This window comes from Podarcis erhardii, assembly GCF_964252035.2.
Source record: "Podarcis erhardii genome assembly, chromosome: 3".
Lineage (NCBI taxonomy): Eukaryota > Metazoa > Chordata > Lepidosauria > Squamata > Lacertidae > Podarcis > Podarcis erhardii.
In genome coordinates this window covers 106,075,024-106,093,716 of record NC_138507.1, presented here as the reverse complement: position 1 = coordinate 106,093,716, position 18,693 = coordinate 106,075,024, and the positions used below count along the sequence as shown (strand labels likewise).

The 18,693-nt window shown below is 43.4% G+C and overlaps 1 protein-coding gene across 3 annotated transcripts in view; it reads left to right on the top strand.

Annotated features, from left to right (window-relative positions):
* The window catches only part of KLHDC3 (kelch domain containing 3), a 44,088-nt gene extending 29,952 nt beyond the window's left edge, over positions 1 to 14,136 (top strand). For all 3 annotated transcript variants that reach the window (XM_081854925.1, XM_081854924.1, XM_081854926.1), the window contains exons 9-11: positions 11,591 to 11,664; positions 11,905 to 11,983; positions 13,152 to 14,136. In XM_081854925.1, the coding sequence (XP_081711051.1) occupies positions 11,591 to 11,664; positions 11,905 to 11,983; positions 13,152 to 13,218 (220 nt within the window). In that variant the 3' untranslated portion in view covers positions 13,219 to 14,136. The remainder of the gene's footprint in view (positions 1 to 11,590; positions 11,665 to 11,904; positions 11,984 to 13,151) is intronic.
* The last annotated feature ends 4,557 nt before the right edge of the window (positions 14,137 to 18,693 follow it).

Below are 18,693 nucleotides of genomic sequence, written 5' to 3'. Positions count from 1 at the left end.
ATGTACATCAAAATTGAGAATATCAGAAACTTGAGACCAACAATGACAAACCAATTTTCCATATCATTGCCTTGGGCTGGCGGTTTCCTTCCCGTATAGCAAACTATACTTTCCATTCCTGAAGGCAGGATATCTCAGATGATGGACTGAGCTATTGATCTGATCCAGTAAGACTTATCTGATATGTTATTTAGACAGCCCCATTAACTCATGAGATTGGGAAGAACCAAAAGGTCATAAAGTCAAACACCTCCCCCTGAAGCACAATCTTCCAGCTATTGCACCATATCTGTCTTTCTCGCTTTCTCTCTCTCTGTCACACAGAGATGCACACTCCCGATCAAAGTGTCATCTGTGTCACAAACCATCCAGTCAAGTTTTGTCAGTCTCTGATAACATCCATAAATTGTCTTGCCCTGCAGCAGAGGTGAATAACTTGTGGAATGTCAGATGTTGTTGGGACTCCCAACTCCCACCTGCCGGAGCCAGCATGTCCAATAGTGAGAGATAATGGGAGTTGTAGTTCAGCAGCATTTCGAGGGCCATATGTTAGCCATGCCTGACACAGTCAGTCACTCACTGAGAGTGAACTCTAGTGTAGCACAATATTAATCAGATGTCTGGAGTAGCCCCTCCATGTGGGGCTGCCTTTAATGATTTGGAAACTTCATCTAGTACAGAACGCAGCCAGCTGGATGTTGAGGCTAGGCAATCGGATCCTGTGCTGATGCAGTGGTTGCCAATGCTGTTTCAAGCCCAATTTGAAACCCGAGGGCTGCATCCCCTCATAGGCAACATTTGGTGGGCATATGCCAGTAGTGGGCATGGCCAAAGGCAAAATTGGATGTGGCAATGAATGTGACACTTAGCTTTGCACAGTAGCCCCACAAAAGTTAATTTCTGCACCCACATACACCTCTCCCCATCCAGGCAAGCAAGTGGTATTTTCAGAACCAAAGCACACATTCCAGCAAGGCACAAAGTACTCGAGGAGGAAGCTGAGCAGGGCTGGGGAGGAGGCATGGCCCGAGAAAGTCCCAAGGATCAGACACGGAGGGCTGGTGGGGCTGTATCTCACCTCTGGGTTTCAGATTCCTCAGTCTAGTTCCTCGTAAATGGTTTGGAATGAAGCTACTTATAGGACTACCTTCACATATCTCAGCCTACACACCGATCATCATCCGAAGCCCTTCTTGCACACCTATTTCCATTATGGATACTAGAACACGGCCACACAGTGAAGCTGAATGTTGGAAAACTCAGGGCAGACAAAGTGCTTCTTCACACAGCACATAACTGAACTATGGAATTTGCTTCCAGTAGATAGTGATGAACACCAGCTTAGATGGCTTTAAAAAAGAATTAGGCAGAGTCATGGAAAATAGGGCTATCAATGCAACTAACCGTGATAATTAATTTCTTCCTGTATGGATGGAAGGAGCATGCTTTTGTACATCGGTTGCTGGCAAACAGAAGTGGGGCATGTGCTGTTGCACTCAGGTCCTGCTTGCAGGCCTCCCATAGGTATCTCGTTGACCACTGTGAGTACAAGATGCCTAAACAGGCCTTTGGCTTGATCCAGTATTCTGAGTTTGGTAGACTCGGGGAAGCTTGGTTTTAAGTTGCTTCGGGTTGCCCTGGGCAAAATAAAGTATCTAACAAATAAAAGAAGGAAGGAAAGAGAACCTTTTTTTGGCAGTGGTCTCACTTGTGGAATGCTTGCCAGTGGTGCTACATCATGCCCCCCCTTCATACCTTGAATATTTATTGGATTTTAAAATTAGTTAAAGTTATCATTACTTATTTACCAGGGTGGGCATGTTTTAGTGTTATTGCTGGTCCTTGTATTACAGTTTTATTATTCTTGAATCTTACTGCTAATTATATTGTATATTGATTGTTGCAACCTACCTTGGGAGGGTTTCTAACCCTACAAGACTGCCTGTAAATATGTTTAATAATGATAATTAATTAGGTCAATTGATCTAAAAACGTTTTACTTGTCTTCCCATGCTTCTTCATTGCCCCCTCCTGTGAGCTAGGGGAACTAAGGATAGTACAGAAGTCACTTTTGATATAGGAAAGATGTGGGGAACTTCCAGCATTTATTTTACACTACTGAACAAAATAATGATAGCGCTGCTTTTTATTATTATAAATATAGGTCTACAGAAAAGAGAAGGATATGCGTATCCTGCATATACATATTTTATATTAAGTACAATACCTTTAGATATAAATAGAGAATGGTCCAATTATTTTAAACAATGAGTGTGATTGTCTATCATAATAGTATGTACCATTTCAAAATGTTAGAAAAGTCACTTTTTCTCAAAATTATGTTGCTAGATTTTTATCACATTAAGTGAAAAGGCAACATGTTACTATGAGCCTATTAAAGCAATGAAATAACAGTTCCAATAGCTTCTTCAGTGTGGTTTTCCCACATCCATTCTTCACTGTTGGAGTGTCACAATAAAAGTGCATTTGAAGTGCCTATTTTGTGTCCGAATTTGGGGGGGCGGGGGATGGACAACTTTTATTGCACGTTACAGTTTCCCACATCTTTTGCTGGTTTGATAAGACACTGTTTATAGTGTCGGGAGAGGATAAGAAGGCCAGAAAGGGGGGTTGGGGTGGAGAGGGAGCTTGGTTCACTTCCTCTGAGTAGCTATCAGGTACGCTCTGGAGCTGGCTGGCTTGATAAGACGTTTTTCCAGGAAGTTGTTGTAAATGAAGAGGTTCCTGCATCTTGTATTGTCCTGAAGGTGACAGGTCACCAGGAAGTGGGGGTGGGGGGAGGGAAGAGATAAAATTTCAGCACAGGGCAAGGATTAGAGAGAACGTAAGTGGAAAAATAACAGCCAGCAAATCTCTGGATCCATTGGAAAAATGGAACAGGAGGCATCAAATAGGGAGAGCTAAATCTTATCTGTCTGTTATTCAGACCCACAGGAGCCCTTGCCTCCCTGCTTTTTGCATAGCCTGTATTTCACATTTGGTTTGCAGTCTTCCGCTGAAGATAGACATAAGCTTTTAAAAGAGGTGAGAGTGATAAGTTTGCCACACTGTACACACACATTTCTTCTGTTCTGCTGTTCTTTCTGGTCAGAAGTGTTTTGCATAAGCAGCACAAAAGCCACTTACTGGAGAGAATAGTGGGATAAATGTACACAGTTGGAAATTGTTCTGCTCTCATCTCATCTTCAGTTCTGTGGTGAGAAATTACTTTTCCATTTTCAGATGTTTCTGTGGTGTTTTCTGTTGGTATACCATATAGTGAGGAGATCTCAACAGTTTATCTGCAGACCACAAATCAGTGTCCTCAGATCTGCTGCAGGCTCTGTTAAATAAATATCTATCCCATTTCCTGAGGGGTAGTTATTTTAGTCTGTTCAGCAAAAACAACAGAGAGTCTTGTGGCATCTTAAAGACTAGCAAATTTATTAGGGCATAAGCTTTTGTGGACCAGAGTCCACTTTGTCTGGTGTATGGAATGCTGTCTTGAGTTGGCAGAGATATATAGTCATACACATGGGTGGAAAGAGAGAGAAATATGTTAGCAGTAAGATAAGAGGGAAATGGAAAGGAAGGAAACACAGATTGTAAAGCTTAAGTGTAAAAATAATTACAGTGACCAAACACAAACATGTTAGCAGATGTGTACTTTGATTCAGACATATATACAAACTTCATAGCTGGATGTTGAATGTTTAGCTAATCAACTCTTAAAATAGATCCTATCCTGGAGGAGCTGGCCCTCTCAGCTCCTCTTGCCCAAAGGAGAGAGTGCACAGCTTCACACTAACAAGATAGAATAAGGTCAGGGTAATTTTGATAAAATTAACCAAACATGAGCTAACAACATAAGCAAAAAAAGTTTGTTTGTTTTAAAAAAAGATGCAGGTCTGATCTACTGAGCCTCTTGGGCTTGCCAATCAGAAAGTCGGCGGTTCAAAACCCTGCAATGGAGTGAGCTCCCATTGTTCTGTCCCAGCTTCCCCCAACCTAACAGTTTGAAAGCATGCCATTGCAAGTAGATAAATAGGGACTGCATCATACGCATTTACTTCCTAAACAGTGAGATTACTATGTGCGATATCTTGGGACTGAAGTTCCCCATTTCATTTGTTCTGTACCATATGTAATACTAAACAGCGCTTGGTAGGACCTCAGCAAAAGGCACTTGTATTGCACATGTGCAGCATAGTGTTGATGGATGGAGGTTGCTAGAAGAACTGTATTACTGCTTATTTGATCCTTCCCGAAGGAATTCTGAATGTGATTGGATGCTCTTAAGCTCTCCGTTTCCAAATTTCTAGAGGCCTAAGAGTGTTGCATGTACTTTTTGTGTGTAGGATATGCAGTGGTGGCTGACAAATTAATTTGATTTGAATTCAGATTAATTTATTGGCCTTGCATTTACTGTCTAGGGAGTTCCGTTAAGAGATGTTATTGCCGGTTCTTGCTGATACTCCTCCTACCTAAGTTCAGCTGAGTAAAGTGTATAGAAAGTTGTTAAGGGAGCACAAACCGATGCCCAGATCATCTGGTGTGAAACAGTCAAGCTGACCCACCAGCTTGACTGGCCCCAGAGCCTGGCTGATAACAGAGTAGTAGGTGCCCCAGGTTATCCCTTCATGGGAGCCATTCACCCCCATGTCTGGCCTTATTCTTCTATAATCATTTTGGCCTTGAACTCTGACGTCTTTTAGCCCTTAAGACTTGTCTGTAATGCAGTAGACACTGCTTTTTTCTCCCTCACAAAGATAAGGAGTGCATTAGGGTTTCCTGACGTGGATGTGAACTAAGGTTAGATTATCCTGGCTGGGAAACTGCAGAACTGTGGTGCTTGAAAGAGCTTTTTCGTGAGCTTAGATAGACAGTGCTGCTCTGCAACAGGTGCTGTCCCTGCTAAGGTTGAAGCTATTGGAAGAATATCTTTGCCCTTATGTGCGCTTTTGTCAGGGCAAAAATTAATAATGCCAACTGTTCTTCCATTTTCTGGCAGAAAAGTGAGAATATCTCATTGACACATGTCTCTAATATGAGAACTAAAATTGTTAGCTTGTGGATGAAATTGTAGCTTAATTAGATTTGATATTAAAGTATAACATTGTTGTTAAGCATCTGTATTAACCCTCCTGTGGTAATGGAACGGCTGTGTGGACCCTAGGTGGTGTTTGAAATATTTGTGCAAACCTGAACCAACTTCATACTGCTCAAGAATTATGCCATCCTGTGGTGTTTCATCTCTCTCCAGTGTCTTTTCATTTATTTATTTATTTATTTTTGCATGCTACCATGAGCCTATTGGTATTGAAGTGGGGCGGGGGGGAGAGAACAGTCTAGTAGGACTGTAAAGATTTCCTTTGAGTTCACCCATCCTTGTTTGTTAATAACATTGTTGGGAAGGTACAATATGAAGAAAATAAGTGATGTGCTGGAAGAGGCTGCTTAATCCTTCTACTTACCACTTGTTTTCAACTGCAGCACCATACCACCCAGCCTGTTTTATCCCCACCTAGCATCTCAGGTTCCAAAGCAGTCCCAGATGTCTTGTGGCAAGCCTGCTGGAGAAAATCTCAAAAAGGTTTTGAATGAGTATTTTTATCTCTGTCATCACATTGCAGTTCCAAATCCAGAATAAGGTATTTGAACTCCCAGGTCATTCAGTCTTGCTATACTGCCGCACAAAGACCTCCTTTGGGGTTAGCCAGCATAAGGATGATGAAGGGCACTAGAAGAGCGCTCCATGTCCTCCTTGTGCAGTTAAACAACAGGCATTGAGCAACTCACAGGAGGATTAGTTTAGAAATACAATAAGGTCCAGACACTTCGTAAAACAATACAGGACCAGGACAATGTGGAGCATCTTTACTGGTTCCAGACACTTCATTTCCCCTACCTGGATTTGGACCTGAAAGACTAGGACCAAGTGTGGGTACATGGAGGGCAAGTTATAGGGAAGTGCAGTTTGAGACATTGCGCAACATCATTACTGGTGACAGAGCATGTCTGTTACGGCATTAGCATTATCTTCTCATTTCCTGGCTTTGTGTATCTTAAGCCAACATGAGACCCTTACTCTGGCATTGAACTGGTAGGTTTCTTGATCATATTTCTGTGACTTTGATTTGCATTCCTTAGACAGACAGACAGACAGACAGACAGACACACACACACACACACACACACACACACACTGCTCCTTCATTGTACTCTTCCTTGATTTAGCTAATAGTTTTTTGATGGACAGGTAACAGGACCTTGTTCTTTTAAGAATGATTCCTGTGGGTCCCGAAGAACATAAAACATGAATCCTCTGTCCTAGCTTTATTGAATTTACTTGAATATATCTATTAAGCACTATATAAATAGGAACTAAAATATCTGCTGGTTGCTGAAGAAGCCAAGGTAGTAATGGATTGGACACCAGAGTGTTGTTTTATATTTAAAAGCTGTCAGGAAGAAAGGGAACTAAAGAGTAAAAATGAATAGCGTGCTGTTTATCTTGTTAAAACCTACCAGTGACATACTCAAGGCTCTGTACTAGACCCAGTGTTGAATTGAATGATTCTATAGAAACAATAGGTCAAGGATAACCATATTTTCTGTTCTTATTCACTACTGGTGGAAAATAACCAGCATTGCTCAGGAATTCTAAGGAACCAATTTATAAATTGATAATAGAATATAATGTGGTAGTTTCTAGGGCTGTGCACAGGTCCCTGATCTCCAACCCACCCGCCCCAATACCAACCAAACTGGCCAGAGGGTTTAGTCCTGTTGAGTCCTGTTTCACTAGTGTGTTCCTCATGGGGAACAAGTTGGTGGTGCAGACCCCTTCAGCCAACAGGATTTCACCCTTCACATGGTCACACCTGCACTGCTGCTGCACATGCTCAGCTGCCATGCCAGGCCTGCTTGCCCACTCCTCTGTGTCATCGCCCCTCAGTGTAGTTCATGCCCTAGCCATTCTTCCTGCCACTGACAACAACACCACCACCTACCTCTCAATGGCTGGCACTTATCCAGCTGCTATCGCTGCTGCTTCCACCAGCACTGCATTATGAGAAGCAGTTGTCTGAGCTGGACCCACCTCACTCACCGCCACCCCCTACAAACTGATTCCTGCATCAACCAACTCCCATCTTCATGGGTGCAATAACCAATGGTGAACTACCAACTGACCACTGGTCTTGGCCCAACATATTGTTTGTAGCTGGTTCTTCTCTCCTCTCCTCTCCCCCCTCCACTCGTCCTGGGGTTAGGTCTCTTCTGTCCTTGGGTCCTCAGTCTCACACCTACCCCTGATATTTGCTTCCTCAGCATGTTCTCTTTGAGTAGCATGCTGGTAAAAGGTCCCCCTGCAGCAGTTTGGAACAGGCTGGTTCAGCATCTTAATTCAAAATGGTATATGACAGTTTCCAAAGATAGACCAAAACGTGCTCCTCAGTCTCAGAAACTTTCATGTCAAATTGGGTGACAGTATTTTCAGAAGTGTCCAAATCAGTGCAGTGTGGAATGGTTTGTTCCGCCATCTTGGTTCAAAGTGGTATCTACCCAAATGTAGACAAAAACTGGTTCCTCCATCTTAGAAACTGTTTGGCAATGATCTCTTCAGAGGTGTCCAAATCCATAGAAAACGGACGGACAGATGAACCACTTTCCAAAATATATAGTAGACATAGAGGTACAAAGGCTAGAAGTACATTTTACTACATGATGTTGATTGTTCTAATGTTGTTTTTAATCATTCTGAGAGCACAAAGGAGATGTAGGCTAAAAATATTTTAAATATATAAAATAAAAAGGAATTGGAAGTAAGTGCTCCATTTCTAAAAATCCAAAGAGAGATGTGGCACTGAAGTGTGAAGACACTTGCTTCCTCTCACCCACATATGCACAAGTGGAAAATATTTATTTTCTTTGTGAATGAAAATGCAGAATGCTGCTTCTTTGTACCACAACTTGATTTGAAATTTGATAAAATTGCTTCAGGAGACCAACCACTGCTAGTTGGCCATCCTGGCTGTAGATAGTAAGACAATAGGCACCTGCAACCCATAACTAAAAGGAAATATTGGTACAGTGGTGCCCCACAAGACGAATGCCTCGCAAGACGTTTTTCGAGGCGCTTCGCAAGACGAATTTCCCTATGGGCTTGCTTTGCAAGACGAAAACGTCTTGCGAGTTTTTTCCCTTTTTCTAAGCCGCTAAGCCGCTAATAGCGCTAAGCCGCTAAGCCGCTAATAGGGATGCTTCGCAAGACGAAAAAACCGCTAGACGAAGAGACTTGCGGAACGGATTATTTTCGTCTTGCGAGGCACCACTGTAGTAACATGATGAATGAAAAATTCAAAAGTAGATGAAATTTAATGCAGTTGCATAGTCAGTAAAATGTAGTACCAAGGAACTTTAGAATTACTCACATCCTTTACAGGACTCTAATCTAGCAATTACTTGAGAAGGCTGTTACGTATCTGTGGAAAGCCGAGTTTATGCCACTGTTCTCAGTGTGCTGTCATTTTGCCAAAGCAAACCCTTCAAGACCAAGTGTGAAAAACCATGGCAGAAGGTCAGATATTCTGATGATTAAGAATGGTTTCAGATTTTGGTTCCATACCTAAAGTGATTTTCATTTTTTTTTAGTTGACAGGCTGAGGGGAAGTAGAGAAGCCAAGTGATTAAGCATGTAGAAAACTCTATAAAGAGATAGGGATTTGTGTTATTTCACAGGGGCCAGGCAGAAAAAGTATTTTAATCAATAAATGCCAGGCCGTTAGATTGGAAGCAGAGATTCAAGAGAAGATTGTGAATAGATGGCAGGAACACTCAGAGCTACAAGTGGGACCTTCAAAAAAATGTTGCCGTGAGTAATTCTTCTGTGCAGGATTCTAGCCAGCTGTGCCAGCTTACAGGATATTCCATTCTATTTCCCACCACCACCACCAATTTTTAAAATATATATAATTTTTCCCCACCCAACAGTCAGTGTTCTGTAGTCACTGAAAATGCTCAGTTCTTATTAGCTGATTCATGGGAGGAGCTCCCGCTTAGAGGTTTTTCTTTCTCTCAAATGTAGTAGTAGTAATGTTATTATTTATACCCCACATATCTGGCTTGGTTTCCCCAGCCACCCTGGGTGGCTTCCAATGCACACAAAAACATAATAAAATACCAGACATTAAAAACCTTCTAAAAGAAGGCGGCCTTCTAAAAGTTGTATAGTTATTTATCTCCTTAACATCTGATGGGAGGGCATTTCGCGGGAATAACGCTGTTTAGGTATTTCTGCACTTGCTGATACCACCCGTTAGTTTGTGGATGGTGCCAGATGAGCTTCATAAGAATTTGCTTTTGGAGAATGAGTCGGCCATTAGTGCATAAAATGGTAGCTGTATGAGGCAGAAAGATGAAACCTCTTATTTATCTCCCAATATTGGTGATTTGAGTGAGGTCTTCACAAAGCAGTCATTTACACAGTTATGTAATATCAATGATGTACCTATAGGCAGATGAAGCATAGTTATAATCCACTCTGACTATTTCCGTCCTCTGATTTTATGGCTCTTCCATTCCACCAATTTATTAGCCTTATTGATTTATTGATTTATTTATTTTTCAAGTAACATTTATACACTGCTTGATTGTAAAAAACAACAACCTCAAAGTGGTTTACAAAAGATTTCCTTGCATAAGGTTTACGTGGAGACCAGATTATGTTCAGTCTTCATTAAGAATTTAGATTTAGTTTACGTGTTGGATATACAACAGTGAGCATTCATCCTGATTTGCTTGTGGGGTGTTTACGCATCTCCCCATTAATCACTCATCCTTTCCACACTTTTCAATGCACTTCCTTGTCACTGTCAAAATTATTTCTATTTAAAAAATGAATTTGCTGTGCTAAGACAGCAGAGTGCTTTAATCCGCTTTAATTGTCCAAACCTAACTTTTCAAGGATGCACTTGAATCCCTTCCACAAAATAATGACAATCTGGAGCCTCCCTTAGTGTAAGGCAGCAGAGGGAGAGACTGGCTTATGTTTGTTTATTTTTTGCAAGGAATCTGCTTCTCTCCCAGTCGCCTGCCTATTATTCTGTTTAAGAGTCTGCCAACCCCTGTATCTGTTATTCGAGTTGATTTGGTGGGTTAAAAAAACCACACCTCTAGCAAGAAAGAATCCTTTCAACTTTAGAGAAGAACTCAGACGTCACTGGTGTTGTGGAGTGATCAAATACACAACCTAAATCTGATTCCTCCCCCACTGCTCCCAAGTTGGCTGCCTGCTAGGGGTCTCTGTGACCTTCTGCGATAATGAAATTTCCAGATGGTGCAGGAACATCCTGCTCTGGCTGCTGCGAGGGCAGAGCAAGGAGCCTTGTTTGTTTGCTAGGGAAGAAGAGAGGCTGGAGCAAATGAAGCAACTGGGCAGAAGCCTGTACAAACAGGTCAAGCCCATGCCCCAAAGTATCCCCTTTCTAACATGCTCAGGTTTATCCTTTCTTAAACCACGGCTGACAGATCTGCTACATTTCCATGCTCATCTGGGGTATTTCTTTGTGTCCACATAGAGGTTTAGCGCGCAGTATGCAGAGATTTGCTGCCACAATTATTCCTGGTACTAAGCAAAGTGATTAAGGCAAACCTGTTGCCTTGATGATGGTATTCTGAACGGCAATGCTGAGAGGAGAACCGAGGGAGTCTAGTGTGTCTTTGAATGGAGTTCATATAAGATGGGAGGGAATTGCAAAGCTAATGTAGAGTTGGGATTCCCAAGCTATGGTCTGCCAACAATGAGCAGTTCGTGAGCTTCATTAAGGTAGTCGGCAATGTATCTGTAAAAATACTATTAAAAATCATACAGCATCTGGCACAGCGCATTACAGTGGCTACAAAAGGCAGAAAAGTCATTAAGAGGTCCTCCAAGACTCTCAGCAATTTGTGCAGGGGACATTTAAGGAACCACTGATGCAGAGTAACACAGAGTGGGGAGTTTGTATCTATTGGGCAGAGGCATGGGACGGGGGGAGGGAGAGGGAGAGAGAGAGGAAACTACTGCAAGGAAGTTGTATGGATAGAATCCAGTGTTGTTTTTCATTTTTGTAACCTGCCAGGGTACGTAGAAGTGCAAGGTATACGTGTTTCAAATAAATTTCATAGACTGAAATAAATACATATCACAGTCTCATTGCTAATGCAGGAATAGCAAAGTGGGGAAGGGAAGACTTCGTTTGCAAAGAGACTATTTCCATCCTGACACATCTTCGATAAAATCCTTTTGAATTGCAGAGTATAGGGCAGAGGTAAAGGAAATAATCTTGAAGGTTAAAGGAATAGATGGCAGCATTAGACATAAGGCAGTAAAGGGAGTAGGAACTGAAAACAAACAGCATTGGCTTGGCCAGCAGTAAACACAGAGGTTATTAAAGAGAGCCTTTGCTATCAGCAGCTGCACTTTGTTAGGTAACACTGAAGTCAGGGAGGCCCTGTGGAATAGTTCAGAACTCTGGAAGAATCCGAAACACAGCCTTAATTTGTAGTGAATTGTAGTGATTGATGGGGTTTTCTTTGTTTTCCACAGCCCATCCCCAGAGGAAGGCATGGGAGATGAATTTGACCTGATGGATCACTCAGACCTGTACATCTTAGACTTCAGTATGTGAACATTTCCTCCTTATGTTGACTTTAGTAACCGCTTCCCCTAGGTTGAATCTCCTGGTGTGTTTTCTTTACATTAAAAAGCCTGGTCAAAGTAGCTGTAATAGCTGTACTGTCTCCTTGTCCCATTGAGGGAGCTGCCTAGTGCAGTTAATTTGGCTTACTTTTTATGCTTCTCATGGGCTGCTTCCAAGAAGGGCAGTTTTATCATCATACTGTATGCTTCTTTTTCATCAGGTCCCAGCTTAAAAACACTCTGTAAACTGGCAGTGATACAGTATAACCTCGACCAGTCCTGTCTCCCTCATGACATCAGGTAAGTTACTTATCCCCATGCAGGGATGTTCAATATACAGTGGTGCCCCGCAAGACGAACGCCTCGCAAGACGGAAAACCCACTAGACGAAAGGGTTTTCTGTTTTGCAGGCGCTTCGCAAAACAAATTTCCCTATGGGCTTGCTTCGCAAGACGAAATGTCTTGCGAGTTCTTGCGGGTTCCCCCTCTTTTTTCCCCTTTTCCTAAGCCGCTAAGCCGCTTATCAGCTGATCCGCTAAAAGCCGCTAAACCGCTAATAGCGTTAATCCGCTAAGCTGTCAATGGGCTTGCTTTGCAAGACGAAAAAACCGCTATACGAAGAGCCTCACGGAATGGATTAATTTCGTCTTGCGAGGCACCACTGTATCTAAACCACTTGTTATATACTACACAAAAGATAGCATTTTACCAGGGCAGACTATTTCCCCCTCTACCCAATATTGTCCGACTGGTACTAGGTCTCCATTAGAAGTATTTCCCATCACCTGCTACACGATCTTTTTAATTGGAGATGCCAGGGTTCAAACCTAGGACTTTCGGCACAAACACTGTGCCATTGATTTCTCTTCCCCCAGTCTTCCCATTTCGTGTTTGTTGTTGTTGGTGGCATCTGTCTGTCTCGAAAGACAATGGAGTGCACCTCCAGGGGTGAAGTCAAACCGCTGCATTAGCAGACCTCCCTGGGGCGCAAGCCTGGGCAGTGTGTATGGGAGGTCCAGATGACAAGACCCCCTCTCCCAGCCTCACTGATGTGGTCCAAAGGAAAGCAGAGCAATACATTTGGCACCAGCTTGGCTGCAGGAGTTGCCGGAAGGAGGCGTACACGGCACCATCCAACCACCATGTTTAGTATCTGAAGCATCTTGACTGTTGTTGTTGTTGTTGTTGTTGTTTAGTCGTGTCCGACTCTTTGTGACCCCATGGACCAGAGCACGCCAGGCACTCCTGTCTTCCACTGCCACCCGTAGTTTGGTCAGACTCATGCTGGTAGCTTTGAGAACACTGTCCAACCATCTCGTCCTCGGTCATCCCCTTCTCCTTGTGCCCTCCATCTTTCCCAACATCAGGGTCTTTTCCAGGGAGTCTTCTCTTCTCATGAGGTGGCCCTCAGCTTCAGGATCTGTGTTTTATTGTGCCTGTGTTTAATTCTAGCCCATTGTCTCTGCAGGTGGGAGCTTGCAGCAATGACGACAAACAGCAACATCAGCCGACCCATCTTCTCCTCTCATGGATAATCCAGTCTCCTGCTCCCCCCTCCCAGCTGCCCTCGGCCCCCCGCCTTGCAGACATCATCTACCGTCTCCTTCACTGTGCATGAATGTTTAGCCTATTCAGGAAAGGGGCACTGCTTCACCTCCACATAAGAGATTTCTTTGTAGCCCAGCGCTAGGAGGGCTCTACTTGCCCATCCTGCTGCCACACCTCTCCAGCTGCAACTTTGCCGAGACCTCGCCTTAAAGGCAGCATGCATGCAGAATTGGACAGTGCGCTCTACAGAGAAGCAGTGCAGGTGTGCTCCTGCTGCTGGACACTACAGCTTACATTTCTCTATGGCGGTAGTGCAACTTGAATAATAGGAACAAAAGAAACTCAATCTCAGGACTAACTGGTGTAAGGCCAGCATGTGCTTCGCATAAGTCTAGGATCAAAGGCAAACCAACAAGGACTTACCAAGACCCAACTTCTCTACGTCCCTAGCCATTTTGAGTGCCTGGCCCTCACCATTAACCCAAGGGCTGAACCAGGTGCCCTGTCTTAAGCCATTTTCTCTGCTCCGCTGTGAGCGCAGAAAAGCATGCCTGGTCTTACATATTTTGAAATTTGACTGGGTTTGCCCTTCTCCATTGGGCATCCAGGGGAACTCCATATATATGTATATATATATATGAGATAATCAAGCACTCGCTGCCTTTACAGTAGTGTGGACTTCTGTGAGGTCAGACTCTGCTTGGAAGAGGAGGGGGAAATGATGACAACTCTGCCGGCCTAGGCAAGGAGTGGCCATCCAAGATCTCATAGGACTGAGTAGAACAGAGACTTTTCTGTGCCTGTTGCAGGAGGGGTCACTGCAAGATCTGAAACGCTGCTGCCCAGTTTCATGTGTAACAAGCAGCACCTCTGAATTTATAAATACGGGGGGCAGGGAAGCTAAACTTTGGTAGCCTTGTGTGTCTGCTTTTTGTATGGCTGGAGGGTGAGTGATGGACCCATGCAAAGAGCTGGGGGCACAGGGCCCGGAGATCGCAAACTGAGCCTGAAATCAGAGAACTGGTCTCACTTTGTGGCTAATGGCATGCACTGGGAAGCCGTCTGTTCAAATCTTCCTTTGACCAGGACTTGCTGGATGACCTTAAGCAAACTTCTCAGCTTCAGCCCCCACCTGAAATTCAGGAGTATTATTTGCCTGCCTTACGGAGATGTCGTAAGGATAAGTGAAGTGTTTCATATATTCTAAAGTGCTATATAAATGCTCCACATTATTTAAGATAAAATTGGGCTTCGTCGTCACCCTTATTAAACAAGGCTTTCAGCCAGCCAAGACCACCCTGGTGCCTCAAAGCTGCCTGTCTCAAATGTTCCATTGACCTATTTAACCCAGTATCAAAATTACACAATCTTGGGTGGGGAGAGCAGAAGCTCATCCCTTTTGCTTTCTTATTCCTTTTCTTACCCAAACATATGACCTGCTTTGTTTTCTTCTGCGTCCGTGAAGAGGTTGGCATCCCAAAATGCTAGCAGGACCCCATGGACTGGAAAAAGCATGGGGGCAAGGAAGAAGAGAGGGTACATGCAGTAGCTTTGACCCTGATTAATTTCCGCATTGCATTCCCAGCCAAACATTGTACTCTGTGGGCTTATCTGTGATGCAAGGCAGCAGTTAGCCTCTTAACCCACAGTGCCTCTAGAAAACCCTGGTGTAATGGACAATGCTTTAATGTTAGGTGGGTGTATATGGATATTCACAACTATGATGAGAAGATTGTGTGTGTGTGTTTGTGTGTGTGTACACACGTGTGATGAGCACATTAACCACATTGCAAGAACACTGGATGGAACAAATGTGACCAAAACAAAAACAATAGCCAAGGGGTTCAGGTGCACACATATCTTTGTTCCTCCATGTTTTTCACCATGACATGCACGGCTGGTTCACATAAGGTATGTTCATCACTTGATGTGTGAATAAGCCATCACAGAACCAGGCATTCTATAGAGCACTCTTATATCACCTTCCCATGCTCAAAAATAATGCAGTTCCTTTGTTCAGCTGCCACTGACCAAGTGTGAAAAGTGCTTGTCAGATTTTCAGTTTATCACACCCCAGATAACAAAAACCGGGACTCTTCCAAGTTCCAGCTTGCTCTTTTTTGCTTGCCTTCTCTTGTTTTCTCTGCCACATGGATTTTATTCTTTGATGGACTTTGATCAAATAACTGCAGAATGCTTGCCGCCCAACATTTACTTATTTGTAAATGTTATCTGAATTAGTCCTTGTCTACCTCACCCAATTTGTGAAGAGCGTTTACAGTTCTTTCTAGGAGGAAGACTGATCTACAGTTTGCAGTTAATTGTATTGGCTTATTAGGCACACTTACATGTTTAACTATCTCTTCTGAGATATTCCTTCTGAGGTGGTAGATCAGACCTTGCTACTTCTGTGGCAAACTCATCTACAAATCCCAAAATCATAGCCTTGAGTTAAAATAGCACAAATTAGTCACTGGCAAATAGTTCAGTTAGTTTTATAGAGAACAAACAGAATGTCTCTAGTTCAATTACAGCACCACAGAACCCTTATCTGTGATTTCCTCCCTAGTAACTGTGATGAACTGTCTGTGGTCGTGATATATACCCTGCTTCTAAGTGCAGTTGCTAAAAAATAGGCTTCATCCTAGTCTCAAAACTTCAGTTACTTATTTGGGTTAAAAATGGAAGCTAGTGTTTAAACACTGGCTATCTTTTTACAATTTGATTAATTTCATACTTCTTTGTGTCAATTATGATTTTTAAATCATTCTTAAACTGAGAAAATCGGACTTCCACCATGATTCCCAGTTGTGTGAGAAATTAATGCTACTTGGTAATGAAGGTGGTGCTTGTGAACAGCCTGTTTCTCCAAGACAAGAAAGCTTTATATATGGTAGTTGAATTTCCCTAAAGGTTTTGATAGCATGACCCTGAGTCTTATTTTCTGATTTGTGGCTTTTAATCTCATGGTCTGTTGTTACAGCTGTATCTGTACTTTACATTTCAATTGTTTGTGGTCATTCCCTCTCTGCAAAGACCACTGGGAACTCTAGTTTGGGGAGGGATGAACAGAGATATAACAGAATGCTAAGTAGCCTCCTCAAACTACACTTCTGAAAATTCTTTGGGGAAAGCCATGGCAAGTAATCTAGTACAAAGCAAACATTTGTGCTGTAGGTACATAGACCAAATCTGTGATAAGGCTCTCTTGATTTCTCCCCAGGAGGAAGGCACAAGTGCCAGAAATTTCACACTTTTTCATTTGGGTGATCAAGACAAGTAAGGAGGGATGTCATAGAGCTGTTTAAAATCATGCTCAGAATCAAAAACATGGTTTTTAATCTTCTCGTAATACTAGGAACGCTGGGCCATCCGAGGAAGCTCTTAATGGTGGGAGATTCCGGGCGAACAAAAGGAAATACTTCACATTGCTCAGAAAATTTGCTGTCACAAACTCTGGTGATGGCCAGCAGCGTAGAAAAACGCTTAGACAAATTTATGAAGGATATAAGACTATCAGAATAGCGGCATACAACCTCCAGCATCAGAAGCAGCATGGCTCTGGGTTCCAGTCACTGGGAAGCAAGAGCAGGAAAGGGCTGATACATTTATGTCCTGCTTGCGAGCTTTGGGAAACGCGATACCGAGCTAAATAGGCTTTGGGCCTGATCCTGCAGGGCTGTTCTTCTGTTCCTAATCTGTTCTTCTCTGTTGCATACAGTATCTTGATTGCTGGCAAAGGCACGTGGTTTCTTCCACTGTACAAGAGAAGGGGTCTGGCAGCAACACTTGGACACTCCCAAGAAAAGTAACCAGAGTTCATACTGGCCCCAGACTCTCTCACCTGTCTTGGCTATTGATGCCTTTTTCAGTGGTCAGTGCAAGCAGTGGCAGCTGGACTGGTTGCACCTAGTCCTACATTAAGGGAACAACATGAATCAGGCTTTAGCTTTCTGAAGTTAGATGACTTGAGTCATCTGGGGGACGTGTCCCTCTGTTACAGGAATTATTTCTGCTGCAGAATCTACCTCTTGCCTTTTGCAATCTGTGGTGGTTTTTTTTTACGGAGATCAGCTACCTTCCCCCTGCCCCCCAAAAAACAAACCAAACATCGTCCATGACAACATAAAAGCAAATGCAACCAATGCACAATCCAATGCCGCAAAACACATCTTCATGGTTAGTGTCAGAGTTTTAAATGTAGCATACCAGCTCACAGCCAAGAATCTGCTACAAAACTTTTAAATGTCTTCTAGGCTGGAAAAGCAGCAGTTTTGGAGGCACATGGAGAGAGCCCTACTGAAACAGATCAAAGGCCCCTCTGATACTCTGCTCCCACAATAGCCAACCAGGTACCGTATTTTTTGCTCTATAAGATGCACTTTTTCCCTCCTAAAAAGTAAGGGGAAATGTGTGTGTGTCTTATGGAGCGATTGCAGGCTGTGCAGCTATCCCAGAAGCCAGAACAGAAAGAGGGATTGTGGCTTTCACTGCGCAGCAATCCCTCTTGCTGTTCTGGCTTCTGGGATTCAGAATATTTTTTCCTTCTCCAAAAACTAGGTGCGTCTTATAGAGCAAAAAATACGGTACTTCTGCGAATCCCCCAAGCAAGACCTGACTGCAACAGTGCGCTCTTGCTTGTTTCCCAAGCAAGCCTGGAAGCGCTATATTGCCATCATGGCTAGTAGCCATTTTAACCTCAATGAAGTATGAGGTGGCCACTCCTTCCTATAGTGTTCAGACACATTTTGTGTGCTGTTCATGGTTTTGCATATTTTTGAGAGAATACAAAACCCCCCAGCAAAATCCACTTGCCAGAGGCAAAAGTGGGATGGGCATACATACCATTAGCATCCTTTCATCTTCTCAAATCCACCACCCTCCTGTCTCCAGCCTCAGAGGTAGGCAGAGACTTACAGAACAATCCTGAGGAAAACCAGTTTAAGTTAAGTTGGTGTAAATTCCTCCTGTTCCATACTCCATTCAGGAGCCAGGCTGAGCCTGGCAAAGAGAAAACAAGCCATCAAAGTAGACTTTGACTTACCAGCAGCAGCCAGTGTGGTGTAGTGGTTAAGAGCAGTGGACTTGTAATCTGGTGAACCGGGTTCGCGTCTCCGCTCCTCCACCTGCAGCTGCTGGGTGACCTTGGGCCAGTCACACTTCTCTGAAGTCTCTCAGCCCCACTCACCTCACAGAGTGTTTGTTGTGGGGGAGGAAGGGAAAGGAGATTGTTAGCCACTTTGAGACTCCTTTAGGTAGTGATAAAGCGGGATATCAAATCCAAACCCTGGTGTAACTTTTGCCAGGTCATGTGGCTGAGCCAAATGGTTTGTAACGGATGTCTTTCTTTGCCCCATCCCTAACCCTTTTTTTTTACACCAGGCTAAGTTCTACCAGTTTAAATCCTGCTGGCTGACTGCTGGCGTAGGTCCTGTTCAGTCAGGATGCGAGCGTTCTGGGGA